The 19,197-nt window shown below is 41.7% G+C and overlaps 2 protein-coding genes across 2 annotated transcripts in view; one reads left to right on the top strand and one right to left on the bottom strand.

Moving 5' to 3' along the window:
• The window catches only part of CNIH4 (cornichon family member 4), a 53,522-nt gene extending 40,143 nt beyond the window's left edge, over positions 1–13,379 (bottom strand). The window contains exon 1 of the mRNA XM_085613000.1: positions 13,221–13,379. Coding sequence (XP_085469126.1) covers positions 13,221–13,289 — 69 coding nt within the window. The 5' untranslated portion in view covers positions 13,290–13,379. The remainder of the gene's footprint in view (positions 1–13,220) is intronic.
• Positions 13,380–13,708: 329 nt separating this feature from the next.
• The window catches only part of NVL (nuclear VCP like), a 444,777-nt gene continuing 439,288 nt past the window's right edge, over positions 13,709–19,197 (top strand). Inside the window, exon 1 of the mRNA XM_085612998.1 lies at positions 13,709–13,884. Within this exon, the coding sequence (XP_085469124.1) occupies positions 13,840–13,884 (45 nt within the window). The 5' untranslated portion in view covers positions 13,709–13,839. The remainder of the gene's footprint in view (positions 13,885–19,197) is intronic.

The following is a 19,197-nucleotide window of genomic DNA, read 5'->3' as shown; positions in this document are numbered from 1 at the left end:
GTCGACCCCCCACTGAATCAATAATAGAAGCTAGGGACCCCTGCCTAAACAAGCTCTACAATTTGAACTTCAAAACAATAGACAAAAATATAGAAGCAAGTATGCATCAATCAAATATACAACTTATGAAACAGTCTAATTCACAAACAAAAACATGCAAAAAAAATCGAAATTTTAAAGGGAAGGGGGAGCTCTAGAAAATGTAGTTTTCTTTTTTAAACATGAAGCAACATGGTAGATTCTAGCATGTCACCGACTTGTTTTCACCTAATGATGTTTTTCTTGTCAGCACATACAAGAGCTTCAATTGAAGCCACCAATAGTCCATACTAGGTTCCATACCTTTTACTGTCGTTGCTGCCTCGAATCAAGATGAAGATACCAACTTAATTTCTATTTTTAAATTTCCAATTCTCACTTTGAGAGAACGTATGTTTCAATGTTGTTTTTTTGTGTGTATACACTAATCAATCTGCTATTATGAATTTTCTACAGTCACAGATTCCTTAAGTAGGCTTTGCGGACCCTCAGGGGTTCATGCCCCAGGTTAAGAAACTCTTCATTAGGAAGAGGCCCACCATGATATAGTGAGTGTTCGACAGCTGGATGCAATACATCACTGGAGGGAACGCCATTCAAAAAGGAAAGTAGGAAATATTACACCACACAGTTGTGGCACAACTGGAGTGCAATGAAATAAATGCATTGGTAAAGTAAATAGTTGAGTGGAGTCAACGTTCAATGGTACAGACTGGAAAGGTTACCAATCTGTGAATAAAGATTTTAACATAATCTTTGGCATGCTTAAGATGCTATTTGGAAGCATGTCCAAAACGTTGTATTTATATCTGGATTTCCATATGTGATTCCAGACGATGCCTAAAATCAAGCTTGTTGGTAGGAGGAAGGGAGAGGATAAACAGAGGGACAGGACACAAAACGAGGAGTCTAACTGCATCCAGTTATCAATGGCACTTTGTGGGATGTGCAGAGAGAGGGCGAAGAGCATATGCAAAGACCAAGGGGTGATAAACACAGTCTGACCGAGCAAGACTTGATTTCTAAAAGCTATAAGTACTTTTCACATTTGTTACAATAAAGTTATTTATGTTTTCAGAGAGTGCATTTGCACTTCCACTACACTCATGTTTCCTGGCTCAACACAACCTGGTTTTGTTAATAAGAAACACATTTTGTTTTCTCTCCAATAATTAGTGCAAGTTTCCCTTGCGCAATATAGTTCCACAATAGTCAGCCTTAGTCGCGCGGCTATTCCTAGGAGAGAGGGTAAGATTGTATTCCATATATACACATTTTCAAACTGTCACAGAAATATAAAACTAGGACCCAAAATATAGATAAGCATCATCGATCCGCTGACCAGACTGATAAACTAGACCCAATGGTCATACTCTCAATCCCAATTTACTGAATGCCAGCCACATAGCAATGTCTAATAGATGGTCAAGGCCTTCTTGGAGACGGGAAATGGGGAGGGCGTAATTACGGAGACAGGACTGGCGTATCATCACCTAGATGTAACAGACTTCCAAATGATGAAAAGTTGAATTGCTGGGCAGAAGTAAAAAATGAAAATAATCTGATAATACAGAGCTCTGTAAGGTTACTCATTTGATGCGAATCGGGCAACCTATTAGATGGTATAGCTGCAATTGTAGAGGAAGATAGGAACTCGCTAAGAGCCACATTTCAGGTTTGTTTGCTTTGGCCTGTACTTCAAGGTGGTGTCATGACTGTATACAACTCTGACCTTAAGTCAAGTAGAATTGGGGCTCCCACACCACCAATGCCAATTTCATTCTAAAACACCCTCGGAGTTGTCCGCATTTCCCCCAGTGAAGCTTCTTTTCAGGTGGTCCCCCTTCTAGGTAGTGCCAGCTACCAGCCTCACTGGCACCCTTCTTCCAGTAGAACCCGGGAGGTTCCCTAAGAACTGCAGGTATTACTTTGAACCTTTGCCCACTACCATTTCGATTTCAGAAGGCAAACTCCTGAAACCGACTGTACCTACCTTACATGCATCTTTGACTTTTCCTTCCACAGGATTGCATGGTGTGTAAAAAAGCACAGGTTTAAACACTTTACTTACCTGTGCATATTTCTAACAAAAACTGTACTTACCTTGAGAACAAAGACTCAGACCACTCTTCGCCTTCTAGGGTCCCTAAATAATGCTCCCAACTCCCTTGAAAGCGGGTCAAAGGGTCTGGGGAATTATGCAACAAATTTTTGGTATGCAAGCGAGATCATATTGTTGAGCACATAATCATCCAACAACCTATCCTCAAGTTGGGAGGATTCAGGGAGAACTTCACCCCTTGGCAGTACTTTTTGTAGGGCATGGCGGATTTATTATTAGAGGTAGGTCTGAGTGGGTGCCATTTGGTATTCTCTTTGTACCTCTTCGAACGAGAGTACTTCACCCTGTTTCCAAAGACCCCCTGCAAGGCCAGAGTGCCCAATTGCATGAAATCCGACAAGAGACTGACTTGTGTGATCTAGCGCCACCAGCCCATTGCATTCAGTGCAGAGTGCCAAAGGGTAAGTGTGACCACTGCAGGGCTGGGGAGGGGTCTGGTGCATGGTCACTCATAAACGGCTCTTAGTTAACCACCAGGCCGCATGTTTCTCCTGTTCATCCTATAGGCTGGTTCATCCTCCAGGAGATTAACCCAATGGTTGAGGACGATAAGTTGTGACGCCTTGTAATACTTTTGTAAATCGGGGAGAGCAATCCCCCTGTCGTACCACCCCCTTGACAGTTTCTGGAGCTCCCTCTTGGGGGGACATCCCAAAGACATGTACGGATTACGCAGTCTATTGCTTGAAGTAGAACTGCAGGACTGGAAAAGGTGTGTTCTGCAGTGGAGGACCATCATTTTAAACAGGGCAGCTTTACCAAGTAGGCACAGAGGCAAGGCCGTCCAGTGTTGAACATCCCCATGCAAGCGGCAGCACAAGCTTGTGTACATAAAAACCTCAGGGTCCATAGTGACAAAGATACGCAGATAGCGGAAGCCCCCTGAGACCACCCGAGCAGCAGTCGTCAGGTAGGCGTGGTGCGGGCCTATGGAAAATATAAATCAGCTACTTATTCCAGTTAATAATATGGCCTGAGTAACAACGAAAAAAATGTAATATGTTCATTATCTTGTCAAGAGTATAGGATGGGTCAGCTATGTTAAGCAGGATATCATCCACATAAAGGGAGATTCTATCCTCCCAGTTTTTGGTCCATTCTAGCCCTCTGACTAAGGGATCTCTTCGAATCGAGGTCATGAGTGGCTCCAGAACTACATCAAAAATCAGGGGGGAAAGCGGACACCCGTCCCGTACCCTGATAAAGGTGAAACAGTGCACCCTCATTCACCATTACTTGAGAGAGGGGGTCAGAATATAGAAGCAATATAAAGAAGATGGAGCTGAACCCGTCTCTCCAAAACTGCGTACATAAAAGGCCACTCCACTGTGTCAAAGGCCAGCTGTGCGTCAAGAGATAACTGAAGAGCTTCTTCACGGATTCTCACATCAAGGCCCAGGACCCCGTGCAACAGTTGCAGATTAAGCGCAGTATTCCTTACAAGCATAAAGCTGGATTGATCTGGGTGAACCAAGGATTGAATCACCCTTGCCAAACGTGTAGCTTAAAGCTTCACCAGAATCTTCACTTCCTCGTTTAACAACAAAATGGGCCTGTTATAGGCACACTCTTCTGGCGGTTTACCCTCTTTATAGATAACTATGTTAGATAATCTCTGATCTTTGGGCAGTTTGCCGGAATCGAGGCACTTTAGGTGAGATATGGGGCAATTGTTGATACTGTAAATTTGTAAAGTTTGATAGGTAGGCCATTTGGGCCCACAGCTTTTCATGTCAAATCACAGATAGCTTGCGTCACTCCGGTTTTTGTTAGCTCCCCCTCTAGGAGTGCTTTGTCTCTGTGCGAGAGACGTGGCATCTGAATATCCGAGAGCAGCTTGTGTGACCCTTCCGCCGTGGCTATGTCGGGGAATACAGGCGAGAGTAGTAGTCCGCAAATGTGTCGGACACGCCCTAACTGTCCTTAATACTTTTGCTCTGATTATTTAAGATCTTGAGAACCCACAGAGACGCTGCCTCCCTTTTATCTAGCCAAGCCAGAAACCTCCCCTATCACTCACCTCACAGAGGCGGTGCGGAGTTGTGCGGTGACGAGCCCTTGCGGCCTATGTTGCAACGTCTTTATATTCCTTTTGCTTCAAGGATAAAGTATGCTGTACATTTCCCAGACCATCTGCTGTGAGTTGGGATTCCAATTCCTGGGTTTCCCTTTCAATTGTTTCCAACCGGACTCTCTTTTCCTTTTTATGCCCAGCTAATACCGCCATACCCTGACCTCTTATGACGATTTTGTATGCTTAACACAATGTTCGCGCGGAGTCCACTGAACCCTTGTTTTCCTTTAAGTATTGCTCCGTGGCCTCATGAAGGTCTGCACGAATGTGAGGTACCTTAAAATACCAGGGATTAAGTATCACTCTTTGCTATTTCTACGGTCCGCCAGTCCGTAGGCTGCGCACACTTGGGAGTGATTGGAGATGCCCCTAGGAAGGTGGTTGACCTCACCAATGTGTGGAAGGTGCTCAGCCAGTTTAAGTATATAATCGATATGCGAAAGGTTCCCATGGATTCCTGAGCGCTATGTGTATTGCAGTGCTGTGGAGGTTAAAGGCACTCCACGTATCAACAAGGCCAATAGCCGACACAAAGTCAGCTACGGGCCGACAACTCTGCCTCGACTGGCGAGGAGGACAGAAATCACTGGCATCACAGAGGACAGCGTTAAAGTCTCCCCCCCACCCACTAACAACACGCCTCCTTCAGGAAGTGAGGTGAGAAGTGCACCGAAGTCAGAAAACGCTGCATAATTGAGTCTTGGGGGTATGTAGAGTGAAATGATGTTGAGGGTATTGCCCTCCCATTGTCCTGGGAGCACAACATATCTCCTGTGTTAGTCTTACCAGATATTCTGTAAGATAAATGGGAGTGATCTACACATTAGGATGCCTACCCTCTCTAAATCCAGATGTGTATCCTGCATGGGCAACTATTTTATAGCCCCATCTCTCTAGGGTGTGGTAGGTGTTACCCTCTAGGTGTGTTTCCTGTAGGAGGACCACGACAGGCAAGTGTTGCTTAAAATACTGCAGTACTCCTCTTTTAATTTTATCTCCCAACCCATTGACTTTCCAGGAGGGAATCTTGTAACGAGGAGTCCTTAAGGTGGTAGCTATGGGTAACTATTGGCAAAAATACGTGTGTAAATCCAGTGGCTGCTGGCCCTCACAATGGTCTGGGGCTATGTGGTAAGCGGCAAAGATAACCTATAACATTATGCTGGCGTCCATTGGGGACTGTATGCAAGAGCAGGAGCTAGGTTCTCTTGAACTGTGAGGGTAATTGGGGAATGTAATTCTGGAGTGTTCAGCCTGAGCTGCAGTCTTGTCAGTGGGAGGACATCACCATGATACTGATATGGCAAAAAATGAACAAACAAATCAACATTAACCCCAACTCTATTCCTCCGCCCTTCCTTCCTGCATGACAGACCTAAAACTGCCCCTCCCCCAATTGTGCAGAGTCCCTTTCGCCCCAAAAACATAATACAAACCAGGGGTGAGGAATTTATATCGCCCGACGCCCGAGACACGTTGATTTCTGTCAGGGGCAAGAAGATTTAATGTCTATTTTATCCCAAGGACAACTAGACATTAAATCAAAGTAAATGGGATGTCTCTACTTGGCCCCGCCCCCACAGCTATAGGCTCGGTGTGTGGCCGGTAGTGTTCCGTCAGATGTAACCTCTCTTCTGCTATTGGATTTTGTTCTGTATGCAGGCATAGCTTCTGTGTATTAGGAGTGCATACAAGAGCAATGGTCTGATTATTACTGCTCACAAGTCTCTCTCACTTGATTTACTAATGCCATAGTATGCGTGATAGCATGGGATGACGAATACAGAACGAATGCACAATTTATTTTCCTTGCAGGCTAGGATTTAAAAAACACGCTTTTGTGTTCTCCTAGCAGCTAATGTCTGTGTAGCTAGCGCTGAAAAATTGACCTTTTGCTCTGCAAGCTTACGAAGTAGGGGAAAGAGGCGGTAGAAAGAGAACGAAACTGGGTTGAGCAAGGAGCGGGATCTTTGAGACCGTACTGTCTGCCAGTATGTATGTATGTTTTTTGTTTTTTTTACTAATTCAGGCGCATAGTGCACAAAGGGCTGAGACAGCTTCCCAGGCACACACAGAGGTTATCGCAGCCGCACCAGAGTACTTCACAGGTCTTTAGAAGACCATTTACGTGTTAACGAGGCTTTGTTGTTTCTTCACATCTTCATCTCCACTCTGCCTGTTGCTAGATTATTTAAAAATTTCTACACCCGACAAACTAAAGAAGGCTGTGGAACTCGCCAAGTTGCCACCCTGCCACAACCCCACATATAACAAGCATTTGCAATGCAATAGGTCTTGCATTTGCAAGAGTTTAAGCTATTGGCATTGTAAATGACAATGTCTTTTGTTTATGTTTTGATAATTAACACATAAAAAAGGCATTGTTATTTACAATGCAAATAGCTCAAATTCATGTAAATGCGAGACCAATTGCATTTCAAAGAAGCGGCTGCCATTGTCCCCGGGATGCTTGGAAAGTGAAAGCGCGCATGGCGTGCTGAATGTTGCAGGAAAGCAATTTGTGTCTGCAGTAGCTGAAACTCAGTAAAAAAAAATTGTGCTTACAGACTAAATAAGAGGTACCATGTTACAAAGTAAAAGGGCCAGTCCTCATGGGAGATTACAAATGAAGACAAGGTGGTACTAAGAAGCCTATATACGAATCAGAAGCCAACATTTAGGCAGGACAATGACAAGCCAATGACAAATAAGGGCGTGGAGTGGGTGGGGCTTCAAGTCCATACTCAAATACAGAATGCTCCGCAGAGCAGCGCATGTGCTGCCCAGGCTCAACCTAATAAGGAGAAATGTAACCACAGAAACAGTCAACATTTTGAATATTCAGTGTTGGCAGACATTATCTATAGGGCAAGGTGTCAGCACCCCTGCTCAGCTAGTGTCTCCTGGGAAAATCCCCAGAAGAGTTTCACTCTGCAGCAGGTGATATCGTTGTCACTAGCCAGCTAAGTGTTGCGTCTTTTCCGGGACTCCTGGGTCATATGGTCATCTTCCTCTGCGAGATCAGCACCACCAATCACTCTCCAGCCATCCCGGCAGTCCCAAGCATCCTCCGGGTTGGTGAAATACCATGCTCTTCCATCTGCCAACACTAGCAGTTTCGCTGGGAACATCATGGAGTCATTTATTTTAAGCTTTCTCAACGCTTTCATGACTTCAAGAAAGGACCAACACATTCTCTGAACTTGGAGGGTAAAGTCCGGGAAGAAAGTGGCATTATTACATCTGACTGGAGGTGCACTGTGAGCAGACTACAGAATGACCTCTCGATACTGGTAGTTAAAGATGCGTGCTACTATGGGGCTTGGTGAAACACCCAGTCTTATTGGAGTGCCAAGAACTCTGTGGGCACAACGGAGAAGTATTTTGAGAGGCCACGTGGTTGCAACTGTTTGAGTAGAAGGTCTTCTACAAACCACAAACAAATTAACCCCCGGTTCCTCTGATCATTCTGTGACTCCTATTATGCAGATATTATTTCTCATACAGCACCCCTCAAAATCTTCCAACTTGGCCTCTAGGACATTAGTAATAGCATGACCTTGGTCTCTTTTGAACATGCACCTTTCCTGAGTAACCAGACTCATCATATGGTTCTTACTCAAACAACGTCGCCCTTACTTGAAATTTAATTTACGCCATTTACAGTGCAGGAATGGAGCCTACACATTAATAGTGAAAAACCTGTATTCACAACTTCCCTTCACACACTTTTAATCCCTAAGAGAGGTGCGGGGCAATTGCCTGACGAATATGAAGAAGAAGCCTGAACAAACCAATGCACTCAATTACATTTTGAGTTGGACTGGAAAACTGCTTTGGCATTTTTTTTGTACATTCTTTTTTCTGGTTTTGTGGATTTTAATTGTCACAAACATGAGGTTAAAGTTTTTCGATTAAAAAAATAAAATAAAAATAAATAAATAAAAAAAAACAATGCATTGGAAATAAAGCAACAAGCAGCCAGGCCAAACTGCGGTCCTAAGAAGTTATCTGAGTGGAAGGGAGAGGAAACATGTCACAAGCAGAAGCAACAACAAGAGGCAGGCAACAGAAAGCAGCAGGCCTTGAGAAGCATGGGATACAATTTTGGTGTAAATACAGAACTGGAAAACCTTCCGGACCAGGGGAATGGATTAGACCATACAAATGTGCACTCTACTTGCTGCTAAAAATTACTCTTGCCTCCGAGACAGCCTCCTCCCTGTATGACTGACAAACCTTTTATATGGCAGCTCCCTATCATCACAAGCAATCTTTACTTGCCTCGACCTAACAGCGCTGAAGTCACTATCTATTTATAACAGCAACATTATGATCCAAGCATCAGACACCAACATGAAAATCTTCAAAGTTCACTTTCACGCTCTCCTGAAGCCCAAGACCTCCAGCCAAAACACATATCTCAATCTCCATCATACTAGCAACCCTTCAGGCACTCTCTCAAACTCTATTTCCTGACAATCCACTCACACTGCTACACTTTCCAAGAAACTACCTTCTCACAATACAAAACCAATGAAACCTTGGCCAACAACAGCACTCCTCTAATGAGCATGTCAACATGTGTTGCGCTCCAAGCCAAGGTGAGGCAGCAGAACTTTCTCAAACGCACAATGATGACATTATTCAAGGCTCTCCACTCACCTTAGAAACAACTTGTTGAACATCTGTAGCCTATACCTTTATGCCCCCTAAAAAACTTCATGTTAAAACATACCAACACCCATACCCACAACCATTTTCTAAATTACTCATCAGTGTACTCCTCAAGTCACCACCCACCACGTGAGAAAACCACATTGTCTCACCCTAGCCAGAGGAGAAACTGTACAACCCATACCAACCAATTTTCAGAGACATAACACTTGTTCATAAGAAAACCCTGCTGAGATAGCAGAAACCACCTGTTTGCATGACATAGACCTATTCCTCACAGAAAACTGGTTTCATGACAACACTTTCCTCTACTGGACCTATTAGTGCCTCCTGACTTTGAAATTATTCTGAGAAATTGATAGGGGTGCCCGCGAGAAGGCATAGCAATTATTCGCAGGAATTTGCTAAACCTAAACTACATCAGAACAGTGACCTACTTTTCATTTAACTACCAGGGAGTGACCCGCAATCGCCTTTCTCAATTACCACCAAGATACACATCATATCATGCTCTTGAAGGTAACCAGATCTTCACAGATCAAATTTTGGACCTCATCAATGATCAATCCAGCTCATCCTCAATGCATCCTTTTTGGGGACTTCCACCTCCACTGTGAACAGGCAGACAAGGTTAATTAATTCCTTCCTAAAAATCATCAAATTTAAACAACTCTGCACAGGCCCAATCCATTAGAAATGCTTCACTCTTGAACTTCTCATTGCTTGCGAAGGTACTACCTGGAAACCCTGCCTCCGGTGGACTGGTCTGGCACTTTCATTATTTTCTACCTTAACTCTGAAGGAGTTCTTCACAAAGGTCAAGTCGCCAAACAGAAAGTGTGGTCCAGGGAAACAAGACAAATCGACCCCAATGTGCTGTCTTCCTAAATCAGGTCTAGCCAGGCCATGGGTGTGGAATTCCTATCGCCTGACGCCTAAGCAGGCCTTGAAAAATCACAAGAATATTACCAGACCTGCAGGTCTATTGACCCAGATAATCTACTTGACCCAACTGTAATGCTCTTGACCCATAAACTGGTTTCAAAGTATGTGATCCTGGGAAAATGTTTGAATTCCCGCCATTTTCTTCATTGTCACATATGAAAGCACCTTCAAATACGCAAGTTCAGCATGTCTGCTGTACAAAAGACGATTTTGTTCGATTTAATAGACTACATTTTGGCTCCATATATAATACAAATCTAGCCACATATAAGATACACATAACCCCTGACATGCCTCTAAGTTCATTAACAGCAATGCCATCAGGGTGGGGAAGGAATGTTTCTCAAATCATGTTAAAAAACTATCACTTTTAATAAAGACCTAACTAAAGCATAAAGTGGTAGCACACTCATTTGCAATTAACACATTTTTGATTAAAATTACATTTCCCACTGACATGCGATTTAACTGATAAAACTATACAGTGTACAAACGGTGTTTGGAAACGATGTTTCTGCAAATATTTGTATTTTCCAAATTACCATGTAAAGTGTTCCAATTTATTTTGCTCTTATATAAAACTTTGCATGCATCACACTTCCGAAATACATAACAAAATGTGCTTTCGTAATTCCTGATATATTTTTTAATATTTGTACTATTTATTTAGAAGCTATTTAAATGTTGTGTGTTAGAAACTAAACTGACATCCTACAGCCTTTTGTTTCACCACGATTGTCAGACAGCTCACTTGACAAAATCCTCTAACTGTAGTAGGAGAAAGAGAAGTAAACACCATTTTCCAAAATAAGATAAGAATTCATTAGTAAAAAGACAAACTGACATTTGGCCTCTGCCCTTGAACAGACAGCAAATGTGTCAAGATAAAAACAAGATTTAACCCCTTTATTGCAACGTAGAATCCGCCGCTGTGCGGACGTTTCCATTCGCGGGCTAAGCCACGTCGGCCAACGAACGTGCGCAGCACTACAGAGGTAGTGCTCGCGACGGCCAACGCACGCAACTAACGGGTTATAGGCATCTTTATTGCTCATTCACCTTCTGAATGAACACCTGTTCCTTTCCAGCTCAAGCTCACTCACCAGAATGGACTAGTAAGTCCTAAAAATAGCTTGAACTGATAAAATCTGGACTTGCCATAGAGAATGGACAAGTCCAGTTTTCCAGGGCCAGATATGGAAGCAAAAACCCTACAACGTGAACCTATCCCATTTATGCTCGGAAGTAAGAAAGGACGAATCCAGCATTTTCAAGGCAAAAAAAAAAAATCCATATTTTTCAGATCCCAACTAGATCAAGCAAAGAAAAAAAAAGGCTAAGAAAACTTTACGAGACTATCAAGCAACAGACCAATATCAAGACAAAGTTTGTGTTTGTCCCACCTGCTAAAAAAGCAACGTGCCATCAGTCTTCTTCAGAGAGAAAATCATACTGTGTTGTTAGACTTATTTTAAGAACAAGGCATTTCAGTCACAGCTCCACAGAGCTCATCAATCTTATCGGGCTACCTATCGAAGCATCTTCAAAATTACTTGCATTACCCACAGGGCCCAGACTGCCTCAGAAACTCAAACCATCTGGTGGCTGCTCTGCCACATGAAGTTCAAACTTTCTCCTGCTGCAACCATTGAGATTCAAGAAGGAAAAACCCATCACCCGCTCGTTTTTGGGGAGTGCTCCCAAAATATAGAATTCCATTCATACAGAGATACGGACCAACCCATTGTTTGAATCTTTTGAACACAATACAAGAGCCCACTTGCTCGAGAGACAACTTTGGAAATAAGCTCTACCCTCTTCACTTCTTCCGAGAGGTGAATCTACCGATCTTTGATTCACTTTTGAATAGCTCCCCGAATGCTGTATTCCAAAGGGCTTGTTTTTCTTTTTAACTAAGCACCTGCCGGCACCGCCCCCCCCCCCCCCCCCAACACTTCCATTACTATTGGCTAAGCTAGATCTCCCTCTAGCCCCACCTCTCCCCGAGTTAGTCTGCTAAACTTGAGCCTGCTCCGCTTCTCTAAGCTTTCTGAATCATGCAAGGGCCCAGCTCTAGAATTTTTTCTTTGGGAGGGCTGTAAATATATATGGGTGTGCCATGAAGATGAGTGGGTACGAGCCAAAAAAAAAAAAAACATATTTAATCAACCTGATATTTTAGGCATTGCCATCTGTCCTCGTTTGACATTTAACACAATAATCAGCACCCAAAGAGCTACATACTTTACTTTCTTTGATGGGCTTCCGGCTGTGGGGAAGGCAAGGGATGTTGTTTGTCAAAACTTTAAGATGTAGTACTTTCAGACTGCAGCAGGCTCCTGGTCATGTCAGCAGCAGAGATGCTTCTCCTGCCAAACAGATCCACTCTACAGCTTTTCATGTTTTTTAAAAACTGTCAGCTTTTTACTTTACTTTGCAAAGCACTGAAATGTAAAAATACGGTGCAATAAGCTTAGAATCATAAGTCGTTTTTCAGGATATCCATGTCATTTGTGCATCATGGCAGCTAATAAGCTTCCGACTTCACACCTCTCAGCAGGTCAGAAAGTATCCTGTGTTAATCATTAAAATAAACAAGAATGGGAGCACTTGGAGCTGCACGATTTGAGAAATATTAAGGTGAAAAACGCTTGTTTTTCAGTTCTGAATGGCCTTGGGTGGGCCAGGGTTTCATTGGGTGGGCCTTTCCCACCCGCCCACCCTCTAGAACTGGGCCTGATCATGCATGAAGCCAATTAAATGTTTTTGTGATAGCCATAATGTTAGATTATATTGCTGCTCAATGTCTTAGTGTTTATAGTGTGTTATATAACTGAAAAACGCTCTGACACCCTCTGGCCTAGTACAGCTACTGAAAACAAAATAAATGGCAGCTCCTACCCCACTGCCAACACCCTATAGTTCCCCCTAACTTTGTGATGCTACTCTTCCATAAAAGTAGATCCATTATCCTCTTTCCTCCGCCGCCGCCAGCCCCCGCTAAGTATTCTATTTACTCTGCGTGCCAGTCTCTAGCTCCAGTCTGCGGCGTGTTATCATCACCCCCGAGAAGTACCCCCTCTTCTCCATTACAACAATTCTATCTATGACAGAACCTCTCTAACCTCTATGGCAGCCTTCTTAGTTCCCCTAAAACAGACCCCATCGCCCTCTCCTATATGCATTGAAGACTCTCCTTTCCCGCACGTAATCTCCTAAACCCAATGTGTTATCACTTTCTGAGTCCTGACCTCTCACTTCCTTTATTAGCAGCGTCTCCTAGGTAGCATGCATAGCCGAAACGAGTGCCCCGCCCCTGGTGCTCAGGGAACTGGCTCATTTCCACCGCTCTGCAAAGGATACGAAATAAACGGAGAGGAAGATGAGTGCGCAGCAATCAACGAGCGAGAAGATGAAGAGAGCGGCCTCCATCCTGCGGCCCCAACACTGTCCGCCGCACACGTGACACCGGCACAGGCAGCGTCCACACCCAGACCCCGTACCATGAACACAGAGAGGGGACTAAGAGAAGTGCGCAGGGAAAGAGAAAGTGGACAGCAGGGTGGTACGCATGGAAAAAGGACTTTGGCGAAAAACCACTGGGAGTGAAGGAGTAAGAGGGAACAAGAGGTGTACGGAGGAAAGAAAATAGGACTCCAGTAGCCCATCATTTAGAGAATACAGGCAACATGAACAGGGCACCACGCGGAGAGGCCGAGCCTGAACAACCAGCGTTCGTTTAAATTATAAATTGACGAGACCACATTTGCTTCGGCTTAACAACGCCATTAAACGAATTCTGTTTCAAGATGGCCGCCCAGCGGGTTAAACAGTTTCCGATCGGTTCCGGTGACATCGAGTCTCTCTTCGATGTCTGCGGCTATAGGAGCCATGGGCACAGAAACACTCACATGCTGCTCTTGTGTATTTTGAGTGAATACTGCAGCTTGGTGGGAGACACCACTGTCAAGGAGCATCACTTATGGCACCCTTCATAGATAACCGGCTGAAACAGCGCATCAAACAGGTACTGGAGGAATAGCTGAGCCTCTCTCTACTTTACTGAAGTGCAGGAAATGAACAGTCTACGGACAGAATTAACCAGTGCTACTGTCGTATGTATTTATTAACAGCAGCTGAATCACAGAAGAAACTAACGAATATTACGAACCAGCTCGAACGCTAGCAGCTGGCCGACCATCACGAACAGCCTGTGACGTGCATTAAGTATTTCCCCAACATTCTATGTGACGTATTAGTAACAACCAATCAGATTACAAGTTACAAGCAATTGAACACAATGGTTGGCTGAGACAACCTTAAGCGGGATACAACATCTCCCTTTCATCACAATTAAACCTTGGACACTCAATATTATATACATGACGCTTAAAAATGAAACTAGTTTGCATCAATACACCATAAAGTCTTTGTATATTTTTGGAAAACGAGATATTCTTCCAGAAGAGGTGGTTACATCCTCTTCTTGACCTGGATCCGACATTTCATTTGCTAGTGTATTACTGAAACTTGGACTTTCAACTTCTACTTCATCATCAGCAGATGCCTGACCTTGAGATGCATAGTATCTATCTCTTTCTAACGCTACTTCTGACTCTGACCTTGAAGTTCGGTTGCTCACTCTTTCTTGAATTGAATCATCACTTTCCATCTTCTCCCTTTGCTTGAATTTTGAACTCTCCTCTTTATAACTCAAATCATACCATCCATTGTTTTTATCGTTATCTGAATTACTTTTTCTTTCTTTGACAAGTAAATCTTTCTGCATTTCTTTTACTTTAATAACATCTGACTTGTGTCTCCAACCAAAATCTTGCAGGAACACTGAACTGCTTGACACATCTTTAACTTCTCTGGGCTCATAAAACTTTGACTCTCCTTTATATCTTACAAATGGTTTCTTGAGCAATACCCAGTCACCAACAATGATGTCTTTTTCTACCGCTCTGTGAACTTTATCATGATATGCTTTAGATTTGAGTTGATGTTCTACGATTCTATTCTTTACTTCCAATTCAGAATCCTTCACACCATTAACTTTTAAATCACAGTCTTTTCTTATCACGAACCTTGGTGAAATTGAAGAGACACATTGTCTGCCTCTCATAAGAAAAAATGGTGAATACCCGGTCACACTATTAGTTGTGCCATTGTATGCTTTGACTCTTTCGCGAATGAACTCCTGTACTGGATACCCTGCAGCCAACGCTAACTGAATACCTTCCTTCAAGAATCGATTCACCCTTTCCACTTGTCCATTTGATTTTGGCGAATAATATGGTGTTTTTTCCTGCACAATTTCATTAAGTTTCAAAAATTTAACCATTTTGTCTGAGACTAATTGACTACCGTTGTCTGATACCAAAATTTTCGGTAAACCTTCAATGGTAAAGCAAGCTTCCAAAAATTTAATTACACAGTCAGAGTTAATCATGGATACAAACTTGTGATAAATCCATTTGCTATAGTAATCACTTAATACAATTAGATATTTAGAATCATGTTCTAACAGATTCAATGGACCAGCAAAATCAATGGCCACTTTAACCCATGGTGCATTAGGTATTTGGACTAATTGCATTTCGTGCACTCTTGTCTTCCAATGCTTGTCAGATTTTAGACAAATTAAACAGTTTTCAACAAACATGTTAACATCAGCATCTAATCCCGGCCACCAATAATGCTCCTTTAACAATTTTTTTGTCATGGTCGATCCTAAATGGCTTTCATGTGCCTTATCAATTAATTTCCTTCTTATTTTAGTTGGTGGAACTAACACATCTCCCCTTAAAATAAAACCATGGTCAATACACAGCTCATTGGCTACTTGAAAATATGTTTTTAGATCAGATGATAAATTTCTTATTGGTGGCCAATTGTTTACAATATAATACTTTACTTTTGTCAATACAGAATCGTTATCTATGTTTTCTAACCATTCTGCCTCATCGCCTACCTTTAAATCTTTGTTTACATCTTTTATACAAGATACAACCCATTCTGTGTTCTCCTCAACTTTTGGTTCATTTGTATTTAAAGGTAATCTAGATAAACAATCTGCTCTTACATTATTTTTCCCCGAAATATGACTTATAGTAAACGTGTACTCTTGAAGCTTAGATAAAAGTCTTACCAATCTGGCTGACAAATTTCCATTTCCTCTACCATATCCATCCATTAAGAATGTTAACGGTTTATGATCCGTGACTAGTTCAAATTGTTTACCCCACAAATACATTTTTAGCTTTTCGACTGCCCACACACATGCAAGTGCTTCCCTTTCAATAGTGCTATAGTGGACTTCTGCTTCCTGTAGTCGTCTAGAAATAAAAGCAATAGTATGTAATTTACCTTTTACCTTTTGTGTGAATACTGCACCAATACCCACCGAACTTGCATCCACCGTCACAATGTTTATTCCTTCTGGATCATATGGTTTCAATGTAGGTGCAGATATAATTGCGTGTTTGACCCTTTCAAAGGCCTCATTCTGATTTTTAGACCATGCAAATTTTTCTCCTTTTCGCAACAGAGTGCGTAATGGTTCAACCACATCTGAATAATTCTCAATAAATCGTGAATAATATTCACTTAATCCCAAGAATGACTTTAAGGAATCTTTATCATGTGGAATAGGGGCGTCTTTAATGGCCCTCACTAAATCCAGTTTTGGCTTTATGCCATCTCCACTAATTATGTGCCCTAAATATTCAATTTCAGTTTGCAAAAATTTACATTTTCCTTTTGAAACCGTCATACCTCTCTCATTAAGCTTATCCAACACTGTATCTAGAATCTTGTTATGTTCTTCCACACTACTAGCATGAATAAGTATATCATCCTGGAATTTCTGTACTCCATCAATTCCCTTTAAAATACACTCCATCAATTTTTGAAATACACTTGATGAAGATGCCAGACCGAATGGTAATCTTTTAAACCTATACGCACCTAATGGCGTGATGAATGTTGTAAAATCTTTCGATTTTCCAGATAACTTGACTTGGTGATACGCCGACTTGAGGTCAATGAGGGAAAAATACCTTGATCCATTTGTTGCCGCCAAAATTTCTTGAATTTTTGGCAATGGATAACAATCAACCACAATATTCTTATTCAATGACCTCAAGTCTGCGCATAAACGCACCTCACCATTTTTTTTTAAAATTAAAACAATAGCAGAAACCCATTCCGCCGAATCAGTTTGTTCGATTACTTCTTCCTTGACTAACTTTTCCAGAACTATTTGCAAATCAGATTTAACTGACAAGGGAATTGATCTTACCTTGTGTTTTATCGGAATTGCACCACTCTTAAGTTTAATGTCATGTTCAAATCCTTTTACACAACCAATTCTATCTTCGAATACTCTTGAATACTTTTTCAGCACCATATTTATGTCACCTGGAGAAAATACTGCACTTACATCAGACATTGAGCATACCCACTTATCATCCAAAACGATTGGGTCTTCTGCACCAGGCTTTAAAATTATTCCCAAACGAGCCAAATCCCTCCAACCGACTAAATTCCTTCCTCGTTCTGCAACATACACTTTAGTAGTGATAGATCTACCTTTGACATTTAACTCATCATAGAAATAGCCCAACATGTTGATATCAAATTCACCAAAGGCTTTGGGATTCACATCAGATGCTAACAAGTCAACTTGTGGCCAATTTTGTACGTACTTTTGATCTGAAACAATCGTTATAGGTGATCCTGAATCTGCCATTATATTTAATTCAACATTTCCGATGTGAGCAATACCCAATGGTCCTTTGATAGATTTATAATCATCACCTAACGTCAATATTATATTGGAACACATCTCCTCATCAAAATCTTCCACTGCATGTACTTTTACTTTCGAATATTTTTGATATCTGAAGTTTTTACATACACCCGCAAAATGCCCTACCTTTAAACACTTTGTACACTTCTTTCCTTGTGCCGGGCATTCCACGTAATCTGCTTTGTGATTTCTGGAACCACACCTATAACAAATAATTGTATTATTTTCTGAATTAGACAACATCTTATTACGTCTGTCAGCAACATTCATAAATTTCTTATTATCCTGAACGTAATAAACACTTGACTTTGAATTGCTTTCAGTAGCAAGGACTTTAGAACTTTCCAAAGATCTTTCAATTCCTTTTGCAATGTCAATAGTTTCTTCTAATGTCGGATTTTTACATGCTAACAATCTTTCTTGAACTTTCTTTTCAAAACAATGGAACACGAATTGGTCACGTATATACACATCAACCATTTCATTATAGTCACATTTTGTTGCTAAAACACGCAAGCATGCAATGTATTCTTCTATCGTCTCATCTTCAGACTGCTTGCGCATAGCAAAACGATGTCTGCCTATCATTATATTCGGTTCTTCACCAAATTGCTTTTCCAATCTTTTTGTCGCTTCTTGGAATTCATCAAGAGGAATGAACTGCCCGGGTTGAGCCTCATATTCTGGTAAACTGTCAAAAATTTCCTGACCTGCTGCACCTAGTAAACCAAACATTATCGCTTTTTTCCTTTCAGGCTCGAATTTTTTTCCATCAATAGCGACTAAATAATTTTCAAATGCCCGAAACCAATTTTTCCACCTCATAATCGGTTTTCCAGGCTCACTCAGAAATGCAGCTGGTGCACTGATATTCGAATTACTCGCCATGTTTTCCTTTCAAAACTAGAAGTTATAGGAAGATAGAACAGTAATTAAAAGTATTTCTTACAAAATATTAAAGTATGTTTTGAAGAGAAAAAAAAAAAAAAATTCATTCAATTATAATTGAACAATATTTTTGCAATAGCCAAAATGTTCCTCAAATTCAAATATACACGCTTCTGATTGTCAAAGATAGAACATTTCTTTCAAAATGGACTCATTTTCATAACCTTATTCAGGATGAAGTATACGCTTATTTCTTAAAATGCCTTCGAATCTACACAGGCATTGCGCATTCAATAATACTGAGAAAGAGAAGAACAAAAAAAAAAAAAAATGGAGTCACGCAACGCGTTACGTAACGCGTTTGACTACGTCACCTCAATTGTTTACTCAGCTGACGGTGTAACTGTCAAACGATCAACGAACACATGCGGCAGTTGAAACTGACAGTTGACTTCGGTTACGATGCAACTGACTGGATTTCAATGTAGAAGATGCCTGGCAAGAAATACAAGATTGCCAATTTCAATAATATGTATAATCTTTCACCAAACGAAAGACTCGTAGTAACTTGCCTCAAAGATTTGAACTGTAAGCGCCACACCAGACGTCAACTTCAATTTTCATTAAACTCCTGCC

This window comes from Triturus cristatus, chromosome 6 (genome assembly GCF_964204655.1).
Source record: "Triturus cristatus chromosome 6, aTriCri1.1, whole genome shotgun sequence".
Taxonomy (NCBI): Eukaryota; Metazoa; Chordata; class Amphibia; order Caudata; family Salamandridae; genus Triturus; species Triturus cristatus.
Note: the sequence above shows the minus strand (reverse complement) of the source record. Positions and strands in the feature narration are given on the sequence as shown.